Below are 20,623 nucleotides of genomic sequence, written 5' to 3'. Positions count from 1 at the left end.
CCTCCAGAGCCATTATGGGCGGTTGGCAGTTCCTGTTCCTGCGAATGCCGTCTGTGGCCACCTGCCCTGTGACTCTGAGCAAGGCTTAATCTCTTGGGCCCTCAGCTGTCTTGTATGTGAGACAAGGGATCCACTAGAAAAATCTTGTTCTCAAGACTTGAAGAAAACCAAGTCCCTTGACACTGAAATCATAACTGTAGGATGGAATATGGGTAAGAATAATAATGCTATGAAAACGAGTGGGTTTTCCACCCCTCTACGTTGCTTTGAGCATCCCATACACTGTATTTCTGAGGTGGAAGGGAAATCTAGGAGCTTAAACATGAAGCAACACACTCAGGAACTTTGGTTCATGAGTCGGAGCCTGGATCCCATTCAACATCTTACAATTCTCAGCCCAAGGCTCAATTCCACCAACCACATAGCTTATGTCCAAGTATGGGATTTGTTCTGGAAGAATATTTAAAGGATTATGGTCATCCAGGATGAGTTAAATTGGGCATTACTGGTTTGTTTTTACCTGTTTTCCATCATACTACTTTCCTAAAACTGTTGCAGAGAAAGTAGGTAAATAATTTTCTCCCCACTGTCAGAAGACCATCTGGTGTTTGAGACAATTCTCCTAGATATTATTATTATTATAATTTTTCTATTTCCAATTAGCAGCATACTTCCTTTAATATGATGCTTTCTGCATAAACCATGGTTTCTGCAGATTTCCTAAGGCCATCTTGGTATTTTGTCTGCCTTTTCCTCTTCTTTAAGGGTGGGAGATTTTCTCTTACTGAGAGCGATACATTTCTACATTAGTACCTATTCATTTCCTTTTCCTTTTCTCGGAGAAAAACAATCAGAGCTCATCATTGCTGTCGTCATGGAGATTTCATGTCTCCAGAAGAAATCCAGTTGAGGAGTTTCTTTGTTAATGCCATACTGGACATTCAAGCTTTCTTGTTTGTATCCCAGCAGCCCAGGGCAGGGAAGCCATTGACATTGATTACAGTGTGATTCATAACCCAGGGTGGGCAAGGGGAAGTGTGTGCAAAAGGAGCTGTCCTGGGGCACTGGAGCTGTGCATACAGTAGGTGCTCAGGCAGCAGTTGGTGACTGAACAGAAGCAGCAGCCAGAGCTCTAACATGTCAGCATCTTGGCTGTCCACAGCATCATGAACTCAACACAGCCACCGCCAGCCTCATTATCTTCCTGGTAAAGCTGTCCTCCCCCATCTTTCCCACAAGGGCCCCACTGTCTGCTGAGCTGTCCTCGTCTCAATTCTGTTCTCACCCCTCCAGTCCAAAGTTTTGACTTTCATTCTATTGATATCCACATTTCCGGGCACCCTCCTTTCTTTCTCCTCTTCCGGCCCTCGGTTCTTTGCTCTGGTTCATGGCCGCGGTCTCCTAGGGAACCATCCCTTCCCCTCCTGGCAAGTTTCTTGCTCTTCCCATTGCTGCTGGAACAGTGAGGGCACAGAGTAGGTCTGAAGCATATCTTTGCCGAACAATGGTGAGATCGAAGAGTCTTCCTAATATGCAAATCTGATCATGTTACTTCTCGGTTTAAAATCCTTCAGTGGCTTCCACTGCTTTCAAGATAAAAACCTAAACCCTTGGATCATTCAAAGGCTTTCAAGACCTCATCAGCATATTTTCCCATCACTACCCATTTGGATCTTGTGGCCTGGGCATCCTGAGTGCGTGACCAGTGATGTTCTGGACGATGCACCTGTTAAGTGCAGCGGTTGAGAATGATCTCCGGCTCTGGCATCAGATTGAACGTGGCCATGTTCTAGCTCCATCACAGAGCTCTGCAACCTATAGGGAGTTGCTTAAAGGCTCCGTGCCTCAGTTTCCTCATCTGTAAAAATGGGATTGATTGGAAGTATCACCTAATAAGGTTGTTGTGAGGATCCAATGTATGAATACATGTTAAGTCATTAAATGAGTACCTGGCATGTACAAATACTTCGTAGTTGTTATGCAGGTCTTACTGTGAGTGTGATTACTTTATACTTTGCTGCTTCCTTCTGTCTGGAATACCCTGCTCTACCTTTACCTAACCAATTCTACCCATCCTTTAAGTCTCAGTCCCAATATCACAGCCTCTTGGAAACCAGCTTCTGCAGCTGTGTAATAGTAAAACCTTAAGTGGTAGAGTCAGAATGTCTGACTTTAAATCCTCATTCTGCTACTGACTCTTTTATCCTAGTCTAACCTCACTAAGCCTTGGTTTCCTTGTCTACAGAATTAGGATAATAAAATAACAATAACAATTATTTTGCTGTCATACAAAGTAAAAGTTTGTAAAGATATACCTAACATGTACTGAATACTTCATTCATGCTAGGTATTGTTTTTGTTAGCAGCCATTCATTCTTACCTTTTATCAAGAACAAATCACTGTATTATAATAACCTTTTTACTTGTTTTTCTTGGCACCTAGATTGCGGGTTATATAAGTTCAAGGACAGGGTCTTTTTCATCATTATATCATGGCACTTGACACATCAGTCAGTGGGATGGACAGGAATCCAGCTGTTGTGTCAATACATGTGACCATTTGCATGCATAATTTAGGAGATGTTAGAGGATGGTGATGGTAGGAGAAGGAGATGTAGGGAAGGAAGGATGTTTTAGTGGGATGGGGGAGTGGAGCTGTTTTCTTTCTTTGGAAAGTACTGAAGACTGGAGGTTAATTGCTATTGCCCCATTTCATTTGGCACAAGGGTGACTGGGGATGGGAGAGGAAGCCTGTCCCAGAAGGGCTGGGACTCAACTGGAGACATGATGCATGCTTTATCAGTGGGATTTACTAAGATCATACTGGTTCTTAAATAGAGTCATGCCAGTAAATATTTAACAACCAGTGCTCCAAGAACAACACAAAGCCCTGATTTATAGTGTTTGCTGGTTACCGTGGTGTAAATCCCCCCACCATGGCCACTTTCAAACTACCACTGCAATGTTATTAACCAACCTGCAAAATTCCCGAAATTGTACCAATTTACCAGTGATGAGCTGGCCCCAGCATAGCGCTGTATAAACTTCTTACTTCAGTGTTTCCATCCGTAACATGTGAATCCTATAATGTGAGCATCCTGTCTCCAAGTACAGCTGCCAGGGGGAGGTGGTCAAATGTGATAAAACGTGGAAATGTTAGTGTTTTAACAGTGCCGCGTGCGCTCACCCTTACGTCGAAACTCTCTTCCCATCCACTGGCTGTGTGTCATAGGGCCAGGATATGTGCCGATGATCTCTCAAAAAGCAGCCTGTCCAGCGTTCTGCTCAGAGCAGTATATTTTGTTTTATCCTCCCAATTGGGGCTATGCTTTCTACAGCAGACTGACTCAATTAGCCTTTCATTCCAGAGTCCAATTGTGAGTCAATTCCGAGGTTGTTAAGCAAAATGAGTCTGGTGGCATTAGTCTCTCACTGAAGGACAGTAATCCCCCTCACAGTGTTGTTCAGTTAATAGTCTGCTGGAGAGACTGTGAGAAACAGGAGATGTGGAGAGGGAGCGACCTTTTGTCTGTCTCTGGGGGACAGGCTGGGAGCGTGGGGCTGCCAGGTCAGAGAGCTGTTCAGCAGCCAGGTTGTGTGCAAGACCGGAGCCCCAGCTGCCTGAACTTGCAATTGGCCTTTGCAAAGTTAGAAACCCAGTGTCACCAGATCATTAACTTTCATGACCAGGAAAATTCTTTTGAAATTAACACTCAATCCAAGCTGGATGCCATTGGAGCCAGTTGAGTAAGCCCGAGCCATCTTTAGGGATTTCCTCTGAAAAATAAATCCTTTAGCCAGGCTACAGAAAATAGGCAGGTTTTATGTCTTTCAGTGTGTTCAATTAAAAGTCAGGAAACACCAGCGACGCACGGACCGTGGTTGCCACTCAGGTGCGTACACATGCGCACACCCCCGCCACATTCGGAGGATTTTGCCAAAGCACTTAGCTTCGGCACATGGCCCTGTTTGGGGAGACTTATACAGGAGCTCTCTGAGGAGTGTCAGGTGCTGTGCAAAGGAAATAAAGCAGATCTCCAGCATCTGCACCAGGCATTCACTGCAATGGAGTCAGGCCCCCAGAACATAGCACACAAGATGGGATCAGATAGAGAAGCCTGGGCAAGCCTTGTTTACAAGGGTTCAAGGAGAGAACCCCACACGAACATGCCTTTGCAGTGTACCGCAGACTTGGATAATTCCATCAGGTCTTTGAATGCCCTTTCTAGTTAAAATTGCAGGAAAGGGATGCATAACGCGCTTCCTTAGAAACCTTTGTGATTTCCACACATCCTACCCGTCTTGGTTCCACCAAACCAAGCTCGTTTATATCATAAAGTGTGCCAAGAAAATACAGTCTCTTAGGTGGAAAGAAGTAAAACAGCTCTGGGTATGTCGACAGCCAATTCTGGGGTGAGCTAATTTAGACAGAAGAAAACTGAGACAGCCTCCCATTGTCTCCCATAATTGCCAGATAATTTAAATTCTTGTGAGGTCCATTGTGTTCTTCCATAGAAACAGCAGTTGTCTGCCGAGATGACCTCAGAGGTGGCCCAGCTCTCATTCAGGATTTCTCCAACAATATCCTCTTCAGATGGAAAAACAGCCAGTCGGCCACAAAGAGCCCTCTTCTCCGCAGACCAGCGTGTCTGTGGCTTCTGACCCCTTCTGGGCTGCTGCATCTTCACTGCCACCCAGGGCTTCTGGGTGGACTGCGCCGGCCCCTGGAGAGATTCCAACATGCAGGCAGCTGTCGCATCTTGCAGCAGCCTCTCCAGGCACAGCCTTGACCACAGGCCCACCCGCCTAGAGCAAGCCTCTCTGTCCCTCTTGCCTTCCCCTTCTGTTCCCCAAAGGCAGGCTCCTCCTCAGTGCCACTTGGCTGGAATAAATCACTACCCCTGGGCTGGCGGATGAGAGGTGACTTACAAGACAGAAACACACATTCTTAAAGCCAGTAGGAATTACAGGAGCAGATGGGCTGTAGGATCCTATTTTGATGCCAGGGACACGTTTCTGTATAAAGTAAATATTTTCCCAGTGTGGATCTCCGGTGAGTGTGTGGAGAAGCATATTTCCTAAAGATGCAAATAAGTCTAGTCAGAAATAAATATTGAATGGAAACTTCAAAGCCTCTAAATTCTTCCAGTTATAGGCCCTAAAGTCCTCTCTCTGAATAAACAGAGACACACAGGTGGGCGAGGGCTGGGGAAAGGGACATGAGGGGGTTGAATGAGAAAGGATGCCAACAGTTTCTTAGCTCACGTTTTCTACGTATTTTGTGTGTATGTGTGTATGTGCATGTGCAGAAAAAGGCATATCAACAAAGGAATAAAGAAAACATGTCTGTCCGGAGGCTTAGGATGTTTTAAAGCACTTTTTCCACCCCCCACCCCTTTTTTCCTATTGTAGATCTCGCCTTGCGGATTTTTTTACCAACTGCCAGCCAGAGTCAAGGTCTGTCAGCAGCTGTCTAAAGGAAAACTACGCTGACTGCCTCCTCGCCTACTCGGGGCTTATTGGTAAGATCCGGGAGAAGCAGGATGGGAGAAGAGTGTGGTTTGCAAATACCTGCGTTCTTTCCATTGCACCTTGCTGATGTCTGCAGAAGTGAAAATCTCACAGTAACCTCTGGGCTGGGGTTTGGATGTTAAATCCTTGAGGGCAGAGGCAGGAAGCGGGGATTATTAAGGAGTGGGGAGGCTGCAAGTGTGCAGACAGGCAAGGCGTCTCAGTTGGGAAGCTGACCACGCAGGACAAAAGCAGAGAGAAAAAATGTTTGGTTATGGAAGAAGAAAGCAAGTCAAGCAAAGTTAATTGAATTAGGGAACTTTGGAGAAAGGGAAGTCATTCAGGCTGGGGAAATCAAAAAGGCTGCTTCCCAGAAATGGCCCTTTGGAAATAAAAACCCTAAATACAGGGGCCCTGCTTGCTGTTAATGTTCTTGGTAATTCAACTCCCAGTGTGCAGTGGGTGATTTAGGCTAAATTTTTTTTCCTGAAAACAGACATAGCAGAAACCGTATTTTCTGTCTTTCAAGACCCAAGGCTTTAGAAGAACCATGTTCTCAGCATTCTGAGCAGTGTGATTACACATGACTTCTGTGAGAGTCAGAAGGGAAGCAAACTTGGACCCCTGGATACCAGGGGCTGTCAGGGGGAAAGGCAGGTGTCCCAGGTACCAGGGACAGCAGCAGCCTTGGTGGCAGGGCTCATCTCAACTGGCATTTGAGAAGAAACACGCAGTGAATGCTGTGGAAGGGTGAGGAAAATTACAGTTGTCAGAAGCACAATGGCTCAGCCAGGGTGTGTGTTCCTGCCGGCTGTCTGTGTCACGGTCACACACGTCACCACGAGGAAGAACCTCCCCCAGAATGACAGCACAGACTACACTCTTTGTTACCAGAGCATCTTCAGCAGGCGGCTTTGGGAAAATCAATAACGGTACTTAACGCAGGGATGGACAGGTTCCTGGTACATTCTTTACTCCCAACTTTTTGGAAGGATACCTGCCCTGCTGTGGGTAATAGCTTTCCCTGGATCCCCAAGTATTTTCTATTTTTATTGACTGGGCCAATGAGTGTACCTTCCTTAAGCCAATACTCCAAACTTGCATTCACTCTCTCCTTTTCCCGAGTAAGTTAATCTCTACTAGGGATTACGTATCAACTATGGAATTGCAGAAATAACAAAAGTAGTCAAGGCATTCTCATTGTAAAAAGTGTTTTAAAAATACAGAGAAGCCCACAGAAGAAAATGTTGAGTGTCTCCAACTCAACTCTAGCTGCATCTGCTAACAGTGTCTACATCTTATGGATGTGAGATGTAATAGGTGGTCAGTAATCCACAGAATGTATTTGGTTCATAAACAGAAAAGCAGTTTTTTCCCAAGCTCCTCTAAGTCAATGGATGTAGTCCCTGTTAACACTTCAGTCAGTGCCCTTCCCAGGTGTACCTGCTCAACCTCTTTAGGAGGGGCCAAGGCCAGGTATTGCCAGCATTTCCGTGAAGTGATTCCTAGGCTTGGCAAACCCTTAAACCCTTACGCACCTAAGGATGATGAATGGAGGGCCCAATGGCAGAGGCAGTGCATTGCGTAGACCAAAATGTCTCTCCCTGTTGGGTCTGGATCTCCTCTCCAACTTCTTTCTGGACAAGGCTTATTCCTACTTCTTCCATATATGCCAGGGGCCCACCGTGGCACCAGGCATATCCAATGGCCTTAACCTCCTCCCCTAGTGTTTAGGGTGCCTGTTCCTTTCTCAACCAAAGTTAGGAGTTCCCTCTATGCAGTAGGTTAAAATGTTCATCCCAAGGAATAATGCAATATTATTTAGTTCAAGTCAGTAAAGAATATAGGGCAAAGACAGTATGCCCTTGACTCAGAGAAGTTTAGAACAAAATTATTTTTCTGTTTGTGATCCAAATACACCCTACGGACTACTGACCACCTATTACTTCTTACATCTAGAAAATATATAAAAAGAAAAGCCTTCTTGTCATCAGCGGGCATTGCCCGGTGTCAGCCACCCAGGAGAAGACATTTGGTTTGGATTAAGTATAAATGCTTTGTGTGTTTGTGCCAGTTTAGAACTCATCAGAAATATCACGACAAGATGTAGGCAGGAAGGACCACCCAGCATTTCTTTGAGCACCATTGAGGGTCCACAGGCAATATTCTAGGAGCCGTTGGCCTAGAGAATTTCCATTGTTTGTTTCCAGTTCTTTCACAACGTGGAAGACTTTATTTAGATCAGTTGAGAAGACCCCATATATATGTATATACATTCAGGGTGCAGGCTAACCACTACGAAGCTTCTAGCTTCCCTATGTCACTCTAAAGAAACCATTTGCTTCTGGGGGAAGTGGATTCAAAGTCCTAAACAAAATTGTTCAAGATACATAAACTCAGCTCTATCTATTTATGAAGATTAATGACGTTTTCAAGAAAATGCAAGGGATTTGGCAACTCATGCGTTCTCTAAGTTAATTCTTTCCTACTCCACGACATCCATACCATTTGTGCAGGAAGGAATACCCTAAGTGCAGCTCAAGGAGTTCTGTTATAATTTTTAAAGTAAATGTATAAATTATTTTATGTGCTCAAGATAAATTGCTGAGAAAATGTACTGCTTAACATAATTTCCCACTCAGCAAACACAATGTTTGTAATTATCCACGGTGCATCCGCCATCAGAGGAATATTGGTTTCTTTTTAGGCTATGGAAAAGTATCATTGTACAACAATAAAATGCCTTGTTTTTATTCTTTTAGGCACAGTCATGACCCCCAACTACATAGACTCCAGTAGCCTCAGTGTGGCCCCATGGTGTGACTGCAGCAACAGTGGGAACGACCTAGAAGAGTGCTTGAAATTTTTGAATTTCTTCAAGGACAATACGTGTCTTAGTGAGTTTGTAAAAAATAAGAAACAAACGAGCAAACGCATTTTCTTCTCTGAGCTCCAGCTGTACCTCGTGCCTGTACCTCTTGTTTCCTGTGCCTGCTTCCTCTCTCTGTCTGTCTCTCTCCCTTTCTGCTTAGTCACTGATGGTAAATCCAGCTCCTTTTGTGGGCCACCCCGTGTAATGCAGCAGGGAACCCAGCAAGTGATGAACTGGGTGCTGCTAAGACTGTGAATCCAAAGGCCTGAGAGAGCAAGAGATTCAAATAACTGAGGGTACATTATGTGGGAAAGAACGCTTCTACCCGCAGATCAAATTTTGATCTTGGCAGCCTGCGGAGAGTCTGTTCCAAAGGTTCTTGAAACCTGGGCAGAATATACAATGTGAGAAGCTCAGACAAATTAGATGGGGATAGGCCTCCAAGGACTCTCTGAGAAAAATTAGAATGTTAACATCAATAGCCCCTTGGATGCTCAGGGCTGGCTCAGAGGAGAAGCAACAATTCTTGAGTGGGATAAACTGGCGATGCAGGCAGGAGGCTCGGGATGCCCGTTATCTCTGGAGGCAAGATAAGCACTGGGGAGGAGGGAGGGGGCTCCTGCTTGAAAGCAGAATCAGTTCTTATTGTAGTGTCCTTTAGGCAGTTTGGGAACATGTTTCCCAAAGGGACAGGGATAGAGAGAAATGGACGGATGTGAACAATGGGCATTCATCAAACTCCAAAAGCACAGTGCCAGGACTCACATATATCCACCCAGATGTGCACACACCCTAGATGACGATCCAGCTGAGATACTTGAAAATTTCACCCCACTCTGTGGCAGCCGCCATTTATTGGGTATCTTCTGTGTGTTCAAACTCATGCTATAGTGAGTGTAAAATAGACATTCTCATTTACTGTAATCTACACAAGAGTCCTCATAGACATAGGTGGTTTTATCCTGCCATACAGCTGAGTAAAGCCTGGTAATTCACATAAGCCTCACATGCCAGTTAGAATCCAAAGTGCGAATCCTTTTGCGGCCCCCTGTGTCCTAAGAGCTTTGTTCACCCCGATGTTGAAGAGCCTGTTGGATGAGAACATAGGCCTGAACTTCAGGAACCAGGTCAGTCCGACTTCCTGTTGGGAGGGGTGGACTAAGTTTCTAGGAATCAAGGCTCAGCCACCCACCCCTCTGAGAGCCCTGTCTTCAAGTGACAATTTCTCCATGATGCTTGGTTGGTAGCTAATAGTTTACTATGCACACACACACACGCACACACACACAAAAGCTTTTGAGTGTTACTCTAAAACTTCCTCATCATTTACTTTGTTGATAGGAAAAATCGAAGTCATTTGCTTACTAGACACGTCAAATAATGTGGCTGTAGTCAATTGCTTTGGGCCTCTTAAAAATAAAACAAGCTTTTGGATTCTTAAGTGAAATTCACACCCACAAAAGTAGTGTCAAGTAAGGAGACCTTCACTACGACATTGGGGCATACCAAGGAATCACAACTTGGATCTCTTATTTGGTCTTGACTGAAAATGTGTGTGTGTATGTGTATGTATGTATGTATATTTCCTCTTTTTCACATCCTTCTGGCAGAATGCAAGTTTTAACGAAGATAAAGCAATGACGATGGAGGTCAGTGCAAGAAAAGATTTTGCTCATGCTGGCTGGAAAACTTCTCCCTCACAGGGAAATTAAAGTTGTTCCTGCTTTATAACCTTTTTGGTGAAGGAGAGAATAGTCTGGTGTCTCATTGTTAATGACTTTTCAATAAAAATAAATGCATTTTGTCTGCATCAGGGGCCAAAGCCAGCCAGAATTTTTCACAGTCATTCCATTTCCACTGTGACTAGATGGGGCACAGAGCCCCAAAGACACAGAGCCATCAGTTCAATCTCTTGCAACTAGAAGGAATTGCAATTTGTAGATTCCAGCCCAAATGTAGAAACTTAATTCCGCTCCTTTCAGATTAAGCCAAACCTCTCCCAGATTCTCCTTTCATGAACACAACTCTAGCCAATTGTTCATTTCTAGTTTGGGGGAGGAAACAGTTGTTTTTAAGCCATGTGCATGACAGATGCATGGGGAAGAGACAAATGGGATGGAGGTGAGGTTAGATATCAGTGGCTTTCACTCAGGTCTTTATTCAGATGGCACCTTCACCAGGAAGCCTTCCTGGATCCGTTTATCTAAGTACCAACTCCCTCTCCCCACTTAATGCCTCTGGCGCTCCCTTGCTTCATTTTCTCCAAACATTTCTCACTGCCTAATGTATTATATATTTCACTTATGTGCCTGCAAAACCAGAATGTGACCTCCATGAGGGCATGGACTTTTATCTTTTGTTGCTGTTGTTGTTCACTACTGTGTGCCCCATGCATAGTTCAGTGCCTGGCACTTTTAGTAGATATTCTATTAACATTTGAATGAATGAATGAACGAGCAAGTGAACAACTGAACCGCTGATGTGGCAAGGCAAACACACTGGGAAAAGCACAGGTAGTTGCAAGAAACTGTGAGTCTCTTGAATCTACGTGTTTTAAGCAAAAGCAAGGGTAGCAGTGGTGGTTCTTCTGGGCATTTAAGGGAACTGGTCCCTGTGTGCCTCTTTCTCTGCCTCACACTCACCAGTTAAGCCATGGAACATAGCTGGGAGCATAAAAAGCATTTATATTAATTTGAAGCTGTTTCTTACAGCCCCCAAAAATGTAAAGGTGCAGAAAACAAGCTTCCAATTTACTGAACTTAAAGGATAACAATTTTAGAACAAAATGTCACTTCTAAGAGGAAGATTAGGCTTAAATTATTCTGTCTTGTATATAGAAAAATGCCAACTAAGAGTCATATATTGTCAATTTGCACATTCAGGTCCCAAATGGAGGAGTTTGTTTTTTTATACAATGAATATGAAATTTAAAAAAAATCCTAAATCCAGGCCAAATCCCCGAAGACCTGATTAGAAACTGTTTTTTATTCATTTTGGGGAGGGGAACAACACACAACCAATTTACTCTTGCCATAAAAACAATCTAATCCTATGAAATTATAATAAGCTTTTGAAGTTTTACATTTTAAACTTTTCATTTAAGCAGGGCTGCTCCTACCTAATTATGCAGATTTTGTTTGGAAGACTGGAGCAGAAAGAGAAAAAATAATCTTACTTAAATTTTCACTAGATACTGATGAGATTTGGGGTAGATTTTTTTTAAAGAAACTGGTTCCATTTTGCCTGCCATATTAATGTGAATGCCATTGAATTGCCTCAGTCTCATGATTAGGATTTTTTTTTAAAGCACTAATTAGTTTCCTTTTAATATAGAATATTGACAGAGCACAAGAATTTTCTTGGAAAATGGGACAGTTATGATCCCAAGTAACAGTACTGAGGCCGGGTTTCAAAGGGCTTGACTGATGGATATTTCAGGGCAAGGATCTTGCTCAGCACCTGGCACATAAACAGGAACACAATAAATATTTGTTGCATTCTGAGCATAGCTAAGTGTCCAGTTCAGGGTTTAATGACTGAATTGATTTTTCAGCACCTGACCCCAAAGACTGGCTCTCAGCATGTATAGGGCAAATGGATGGATGTGTTTTGTTCAGAGAAGTCCAGTGCTGTAATCAGAATTTCTAGTGTGCCTCTCTGGCTGTGTATATCCTGTCTGTTACATTTGCTGCTTGACTTTGAAATTGGATTTCCTCCTGTTTTACTGCAGAAAATGCAATTCAAGCCTTTGGCAATGGCTCCGATGTGACTGTGTGGCAGCCAGCCGTCCCAGTACAGACCACCACTGCCACTACCACCACTGCCCTCCGGGTTAAGAACAAGCCCCTGGGGCCAGCAGCATCTGAGAATGAAATTCCCACTCATGTTTTGCCACCGTGTGCAAATTTACAGGTGAGAACTGCGTCCAGATTCCTTGTTGGGGCTCCCTTCCTGGGGCGGGGGCAGGGAACACGGGCAGACTCGTTTTCCAAAATGTATGCAGAGATAGATGACGAATGCTGCTCGGGTTTGAGTCTCAAAACTGCATTTTAAACACAACCAGTGAAGATTGTGATGTGTCATATAGTGCAGAGAAAGTCAGACTATGGAACTGACTCTGTCATTTACCGGGAGTGTGGCTTGTTTCTGGCCCTACTTTCTTTACCTATACAATGAGGGTTCTGGGGAGATGCATCTCTGAAGTTTTTTGTGCGTGGGGTTGTCAAGTTGGCTTGGTTACATATTTATTATGCTGATTCTGTGTTCTCTGCAAAGCAGCAGCATAATAAAAGGAAAGGAGCTCTTGAGTTTGTCATCATCACATGGCATGGAGTATTTAACTGTCTCTAAAAACCAGAGACAGTGTTGCTGGTTAATTCCCATGCAGACTGCTTGATGGGTTGGTTCTTCAGAAGCAAAAGCAAGTGCTCTTTGGCAGTAGGAGGAGCCGTGAGGAGGCACAAGCTGCCCTGCAAACCCCCGCGTGTGGATACGGTCCAGTGAGAACGGTCAAGAACATTCTTTGGGGTTAATCCAGGTCTACGAGGGCAGAACCACAGCAGGATATAAGTGGTGATTTCCTGTCTTCAGTCAAAAGCAGAGTCTTTATCCTGCTTTTTTATTGATTTTTCATAGTAATGAGTACTCAGCTATTTGGCAAGACAGCTCCTATTTGTATGTTCACAGGGTACGTTCACATTCTTTTTTTTTTTTTTTTTTTTTTTTTTGAGACAGAGTCTCACTGTGTCACCCAGGCCTGAGTGCAGTGGTGCAATCTCAGCTCACTGCAAGCTCCGCCTCCCGGGTTCACACCATTCTCCTGCCTCAGCCTCCCGCGTAGCTGGGACTACAGGTGCCCGCCACCACACCTGACTAATTTTTTGTATTTTTTAGTAGAGACGGGGTTTCACCATGTTAGCCAGGATGGTCTCGACCTCCTGACCTTGTGATCCACCCGCCTCAGCCTCCCAAAGTGCTGGGATTACAGGCTTGCGCCACCGTGCCCAGCAGTATCCTCACATTCTTTACCCCTTTGGGTGTTACCCTCCTGATGCCTGCAGGAGAGATGCTATCACTATAGTATTGTAGCTTCTTTTGTTTGAGGACACGGGGGCTCAGAGAAGGATCACTCTTGCTCAAGTCTGCAGAGCTAATGGGTCACAGAGTCAGCACTGGGAACCCAGGAGCCTCGTTCTTTCCATGATTTTTCCTGTATTTTGAGGGCAATGGTGACCACATGGTGACTTCTGCCTCCCGCTATGCTGGAGAAGGGGATGTTTGGTGGCCTGTGTGCCAAGCACTGTGCTGTCGCCTCATGCTCATCGCTGGAGCACATCTAGGCCGCCAGCCCCCATCAAGGGTCAGCCTCACTAGAATTCTCACAAGATGCCTTCTTTCGCCAGATACCAGCTTGACCCACAACCCACTTCATTCCCTAGAAAGTTCCAGAAACTTGTTTTGATTTGCTTGGTATCTCAAGACCCCTCTTCGTCTTGGATGTCCTCCACGCCATTCATCTGAGCTTGTGTCTCTGTCCTTTGTCCTTCTGGTTCTCCACCCCAGCCACACAGTCTTCAGAGACACACACACAAAACACTAAGGAGAGGCTGATAAGGAAATGGCACAGCCCAAGGTCAACCAGATGTGCTTCATACTTCTAAAGCATTTCCCGGGCATTTACTCTCTCCAAAGCACTGTGCAGAGAAAGCCAGGAGGAGCTCTGGGAAATACTATGGCATGGAACTGCTCCATCCTGCAGCGAGGCCCTGAGTTTCAGAGCAGGGAAATGATATGTTCAGAGTCCTCCAGCGAGTTGAAAGCAGTCCTAGAGCCAGGCAGGGAACAGGGTCTCTTTTCCATCTCCAGCGGGTGCTCTGCACCCTGCTTCCTCCTAGGTCAGTCTTCCAAGCTTCTTGGGCCCATTCAGATTCTGGTGTCAGTAAAGACAAGTGGTCAGGTGAGGGGCAGGATCCTATTATCATAAGGTGATCACGGGAAGCCAGTGGTGGTTTCTGGAAAGAAAAGGCAAGTTCTGGCTACAGCAAAACCAGCTTCTTTTCTGCACATGTCTCAGTGCACAGAGGGTGACTGCAGAGGCAACGTTCAGTGTTCAGCCTGTTTATTAAGTCCCTTCTCTGTTTTAGAAACTTTGTGGAGATGAGCATTCAAAAACAAAAGTTGCCTTGTCAGTAAACTTAGAATACTGGGCAAGATGCAACTTGTCAACATTTTTGAAAGTTAATAGGCGACATCTCAGAATAGTCATCATTGGAAACTCCATGAAATTGGAGTTTCCTCCATGAGAGGAGAGGGGTCTGTCAGTCACAGGAGGTGTTCTCTTCCACACCGCCCCTTGTCCTCCGCCCCCCGCCCAAATCCTAGCTTCTGACTTGGGTTCCCCGTGGTACAGTGCAGTATGTGGCTTGGCCACATAGACAGCCAAGGCTTTGCCCCCAACACAGATCTGTCCAAACACCTTTCCCTGCAAGGAGGATCTGTACTGCCTCAGGGTTGTCCCGGCAACATCAGGGAACACAGGAGTTCTATTCCCCAGAAACCATGCCTTTCCTTTCCTGTTAGTGATAGGAACTCTGCTTTCTAAACAGAAGGACAAAAGTAAAATTAGGAGTTTGTGACCGCCTGGCCAACATGGTAAAATCCTGTCTTTACTAAAAATACAAAAATTAGCTGGGCGTGGTGGTGCACGCCTGTAATCCCAGCTACTTGGGAGGCTGAGGCAAGAGAATCCCTTGAACCCTGGAGGCGGAGGTTGCAGTGAGCCGTGATTGCGCCACTGCACTCTGGCCTAGGTGACAGAGCAAGACTCTGTCTCAAAACAAAAACAGAAAGCAAAAAGTAAAGCATGACATTTATCTCTGGGCTGCTGTTTAACTCCTTGGCAGAGGGGGACATGAAGGCGTGCGGCTGTGGAGGAACAAAAGGTAGCTCTAGCCACACCTCTATTCCCTGTGATATGCACAGTCTCCACATATCCTGGAGCTAAACAGCATTTCACTTCCAGGGAGCCCTTAGGGTTCCATGGAACCTCACTTTGACTCCTAAGATGACGACCTGCATGAGCCCCTTTTTGCACAAATGAGGCAGGGAATAAGGGATAAGGGCAGGGGAGGCAGCCAAGCCCATTTCAGACCCTGCTCTTGTCCTCACCAGTATGGTGGCCTCTGCAAGCATGCTAACTTCTCTAAGCCTCAGCTTCCTCATCTACAAAGCACATATATGGCTTAGCTGCTGGAGTTGAGAGGATTAAATGGAGCAGAGTAAACGTTCCAGAATGGTGCTTTATGAAGGTCACATGCAATTTAGTGTCTGATCCCAAGTCAGTGGCCACTTGGTTCCTTTACAACAGATGGAAGGTGGTGCTATGCTTCCTTGGGGGCGGGGTGTTGGGTGTGTGCTAGGGAACATTGGTGGGAGGTTATATTAACAGGTGTGTAGTTTATTTTATTTTTCAAAACCTTCTGTGTGCTTTGCCCTCTGCACTCCTCACAGCAGCCCCATGAGTCAGGTGCCCCATGAGTCAGGTGTGGCAGACATCCTTGCCTTTTACAAATGGAGCAACTGAGCCAGGGAGAGGCTTGTGACATATCCAGAATCACACAGTAATTCTCTAGCAGACTAAGATTTCTAACTTTGAGGCCAGGGCACTTTTGCCTTGTTCCATGACCCTTGGACAACTGGGATTCTTTCTCTGGATGAAGAATAGACAGTGAGGAAGAAGGAAAGAATAAGAAAGGAGAAGCTGGTTTTGAGAGAGCCGCATGTCCTAGTTCCTCCTGAGGTTCACTGATGCAAATATGGGGGACAGAGGCAAAGCTCCGACTTCAGACTGGGTTTCTTTCTTCATGCCTCAATTCCAGGAGACAACATAGGGGAAGGAGTGACAGTTTGCCAGTAACATTTTTGCAGCTTGCTGATTTTCTAGGGTGACCTCTATGAAGAATGGTTGAAAGGATCATCTGAGGCTAGAGGATCGGGGGGATGAGAAAGTGATGAGTGAAGGGCCTTCATCCCGAGAACATAGTCCCTCCAGCTGATTTAGGATTCTTGCCTGGGCGGAGGGCTCCCAGGAGACTCATTCTCCCCATCTGACCCTCCTCTGCCTGCATGGCTGTCTCCAGACAAATTATCATTTGTCGGGGAGGAGGGAGGGGGTCCTAGAAATATCTTAGAATGGCGTTTGTCCCAGCCACATGTGTCATGACTCAGAATAGAACTGACTTTAACCAGCTTGGGATCCATTGGTAACAGATTCAGAGAAAGTCAACTATCTTTGGCAGCTCTAAAGTTCACTTCCCTTGAGAAGCGCCCTCTTGTAATATTTTAAAGTATACAATAATATGAGAAAACTCTTAGGGACTTGAGTTTCAGTCTTAACATTTGAGATAAATTTCCCCCTTGGAAGGGAAGAAACACGAATAAACATTTTCCAAAGTCTGCTCCGAAGTGTAATTATCAACAAACCAAATGCAGTTCTGTTTGGGGAACTAGGGGGCTATGGATGTGGTGAATATAGGACGCATCCATGGTTCCTATGAAAGGCTTTGCTTTAAAAAAGGAAAGTTGATTGATTAGTGTAAAATGTTACAGAAATGTCCAAGTGCTAACCCCCTGAGGTGATAAAATACCGGGTTTTGGGTTACCCGCCAAGCTCCCATGTCAGGATTAATTGGCAGTCATATTAGTGACAAGCATGGCACAGGCTGTGCTATTGTTGGCCTATTCCTTCGACTTGTATGAAATGGTCATATGGAAAACAAAGAAACGTTAATAATCCTATCAATTACTTCATCTTCCGTGCACTGGAGTGGTCTGGTAGCTGGAGAAAGCTCAGGATATTTAAACCAAATGGACTGTGTGTGTGTGTTACTTATTTAAAGTAAATATCTTTGGAACGTTAGAAAAATTCTCTATTTTGCATCACTGTACACTGCTTAACTCTGGTGGCTTACAGTGAAGACATCTTAACATGGTGTTTGTTGACCTCTGATTTCTGTGGTCAAATAGAGTAACAAGGATTGGGAGCTATAGTCTTCGGACTCAGGCCCCCTGAGAGGGTTTCACTGCCTCAGCCCCCCTTCAGTCCCTTTCCCCTGGAAATGCGTGACAGACCGTGGGGCACACGCTCAGCCCCAGGGCAAGCAGGGTAGGTGAGGATAGCTGTGGGCAGTTGGCATGGGCTCCAGTAAACAGCACAAGCCACATTCAAAGTTAGAGATTTCTTTTGTGAGTCACATAAAACACATCTGTGGGTGAGACGTGGAGGACCAGCGTGACAGATCTCATCCTGGTGGGTCTTTTAAAACAGCATTCTAGAAAGAAACCACAAAGCAGCTTGCCTAGTCATGAAAGAGATGAAGGGTCCATGTGGATAATCTTTGAAAGCATGCTTCCTGTTAAAATCAAACATGCAGAGGGCAGCCGTCCTGCCCCCAACCACTCCACCAGTAGCTGCCTGGTCTTCTCTCACCATCAGACCATGCTAGCCCTAAGGGGTTCACAGTAGAGACACTGTGGGCCCCTCTTTGTGCAGCGTGGGGGCAGAGGCCTTGGGGTGGGTATCTGCCTGGAGCAGAGAACCTGCCACATTCACTGGATTTCAGCCTAGGTCCACACCGTCCCAGCCTCCCAGCAAAGCCTCAGTACATTTCCTTCTCTCCCCAGAGTCGTGTCAAGCTTAGAAAACAGGTACTTGTAGGATGCAGCCTAATGTTTGCAGAGTGGCAGGAGGGATGGAGGGCAGACCTAATCTGTTTAACTCCTACATCTTCTGCATTCGAATATTGAAAATAATCTATATTTAGATAGTCCCTTCCACCCTCTCCCCATGGCCCCAGTACCTCCTCAGATCCAAAGTCCATTTGTTCCAGCTGGGGCCAGACCAGACCAGAAATGATTTCAAAACTCTTCTTTGTGGGGGCAAACCCCCAATGTCTAGATGTGGTGGGAAGGCGATTATCCAAGCCTACCAAATACCCGGGACTCCACTGGCTGTGACCAAGTGAAAATTTTAAGTGTCGAGTTTTAAAAGGAAAGCTGCCAATGGGTGTTCTGTAAATCATTTGTGCCAGCAGACTGACCCCATTATGTCAGCTAATCCTGGAAATACAGGAGGTAAATTTCAATCTTCTAGCACGGAGCACTTAATCAATATTCTAAATGTTTTTCTTGCAATTTATGCTAGCAGAGCAATGGGGTGCTTTGGCGGCCCGTTAATCTTCCACCAGAGAAGAGGCGCTTGAGAGCCAGTCCAGGGTGCTGGGATTTTGCACGGGATGATAGACTGGGAGGAGAGGAGGCCTAGGAGGATGGAAGCGAAGAAAGAGAGGTGCTTGTTTCCACACCAGACTCCTGGCTCCGGAAGGGGGTTCACCCCCTCTCCTTACCCCACCCCTCCAAGTAGGGTGAAGTAACCCTGAGAGCAGTTCTTCCGCACTTTTCTTTTCACCCATGGTTGACGGTCTAAGAGTTGGTTTTCCGGGAAAAGCTTGAGCTTTGGAGTTAGTTGGACCTGAGTGAGAATCCTGGCTCGCCTCCTGTGGCTCCATGACTATTGCTTGGTTTTTACCCTGAATCTGTGCTGTAAAACACCACTGAGCTCTTGTTTTTTTGTGAGGGATAAAGAACAGTGCCAGTATGCAAAGAGCCAGGCACAACAACGGGCTGACCCTTGGCACTGGGGGAAGCGGCTTCCACTATTGGCATGGTTAGTGAGATGCGTTAGAGATTTTGACACAGGACCAGGGGCCAGAAAGGAAGAGCTGCTCTCAGGAGCAGGGGGGCCACAGAGGAAGAAAGATGGAGCTCTTTAGATTGCATTGTGTCTTCTTAATTAATAAGAAGGGTTTGAGGCTGGGTGTGGTAGCTCACACCTGTAATCCCAGCACTTTGGGAAGCCGAGGTGGCGGATCACCTGAGGTCAGGAGTTTGAGACCTGCCTGACCAACATGGAGAAACCCCATCTCTACTAAAAATACAAAATTAGCCAGCATGGTGGCACACGCCTGTAATCCCAACTACTCAGGAGGCTGAGGCAGGAGAATCGCTTGAACCCAGGAGGCGGAGGTTGTGGTGAGCCAAGATCGCACCATTACACTCCTGCACTCTAGCCTGGGCAGGAAGAGCAAAAGTCCGTCTAAAAAAAAAAAGGTGGGGGGGTGGGGTTTGAGCTGAATGATATCCTGCCAGTTCTAAGATGTGGTCTTGGTAGAAAGTCCCAGGGAGGAGGGGAAGGGGGAGAATGTTCTTTGGACACCAGGCCAAGAAGGAAGGGAAACCAAAGGCAATAAAAGGACTAGGTCTTGAGGGATTAGAACTGATCCAAATTCCATCTCTCCGCACATCTCCTGGGAGCTTCATCTGACTTATCTGCTTCTTGGAGCTGTGACTTGGAGCTGCCACTCTGGTCAGATCTTGGTCCAGCCTGGTGACCAGAGTGGAACTGGCTGCCACGGTCCCTGCCACATCTCTTTAACCAATGCTGACATTAGGAAGAGGTGATGCAGTTGTTAACAGGAAACATTCTTGGTTGCAGAAAAGACGGTATTTGAGAACTAGTCCTGCCTCTTAGCCTCATATCCCAGGACTTTGCAGTCTTTGCCATATCTGCACTCCACTGATCCTATTATTTGCTTCATCTTTGTCTTTAAATTCAATTATGAGCTATACTTATTTATATGCACACTACTGCCTTTGAGACTTATCTGAAGCTGTTACTAACATATGTGAAAGCATGAGTTCAATGTGCTTTCTCTATATTAAAATCAATATATAAATATTAAAATTAAAACCATAAAAAAGTTTGCATGCTACCTAAAATGATGTCATGTACCACCAGTAGTCCCCAAGCCCCACTTTGGAAAACATTATAAACCATCTAATTCTATGACAGATCCCAGAACAATTTGCTTTGATAACTTAGGTCACCCCAGCTTTTTATGGCCAGGTATTAATAACACAAATGCATACGCAGTGCCTCCCCTGAGTAATCCTCACAGTAACCTCAGAAGGTCAGTACTGTTACCATTCCCATTTTTCAGACAAGAGACCTGAGGCACAGAGATACTTGATCAGGAGAGGAGCAAGGCCAAAGCAACGTTCCTCCCTGCCCCCATTATAAATGGCTACACTGTATTACCGAAACCAGAGCACTTTAAACATTGTGTTTCTGGGTAACATTTTTCATCGCTATAGATTAAATCAGTCCCTAAATTCTTGTTGAAC

At 45.4% G+C, this 20,623-nt stretch overlaps 1 protein-coding gene across 7 annotated transcripts in view; it reads left to right on the top strand.

Moving 5' to 3' along the window:
• Positions 1-20,623, top strand: part of GFRA1 (GDNF family receptor alpha 1) — a 209,487-nt gene that overhangs the window by 171,546 nt on the left and 17,318 nt on the right. For all 7 annotated transcript variants that reach the window (XM_054522913.2, XM_054522912.2, XM_063727772.1 and 4 more), the window contains 3 exons: positions 5,413-5,522; positions 8,274-8,408; positions 12,114-12,295. In XM_054522913.2, the coding sequence (XP_054378888.2) occupies positions 5,413-5,522; positions 8,274-8,408; positions 12,114-12,295 (427 nt within the window). The remainder of the gene's footprint in view (positions 1-5,412; positions 5,523-8,273; positions 8,409-12,113; positions 12,296-20,623) is intronic.

Source organism: Pongo abelii, chromosome 8 (assembly GCF_028885655.2).
Source record: "Pongo abelii isolate AG06213 chromosome 8, NHGRI_mPonAbe1-v2.0_pri, whole genome shotgun sequence".
In the NCBI taxonomy this organism is placed as follows: Eukaryota; Metazoa; Chordata; class Mammalia; order Primates; family Hominidae; genus Pongo; species Pongo abelii.
Note: the sequence above shows the minus strand (reverse complement) of the source record. Positions and strands in the feature narration are given on the sequence as shown.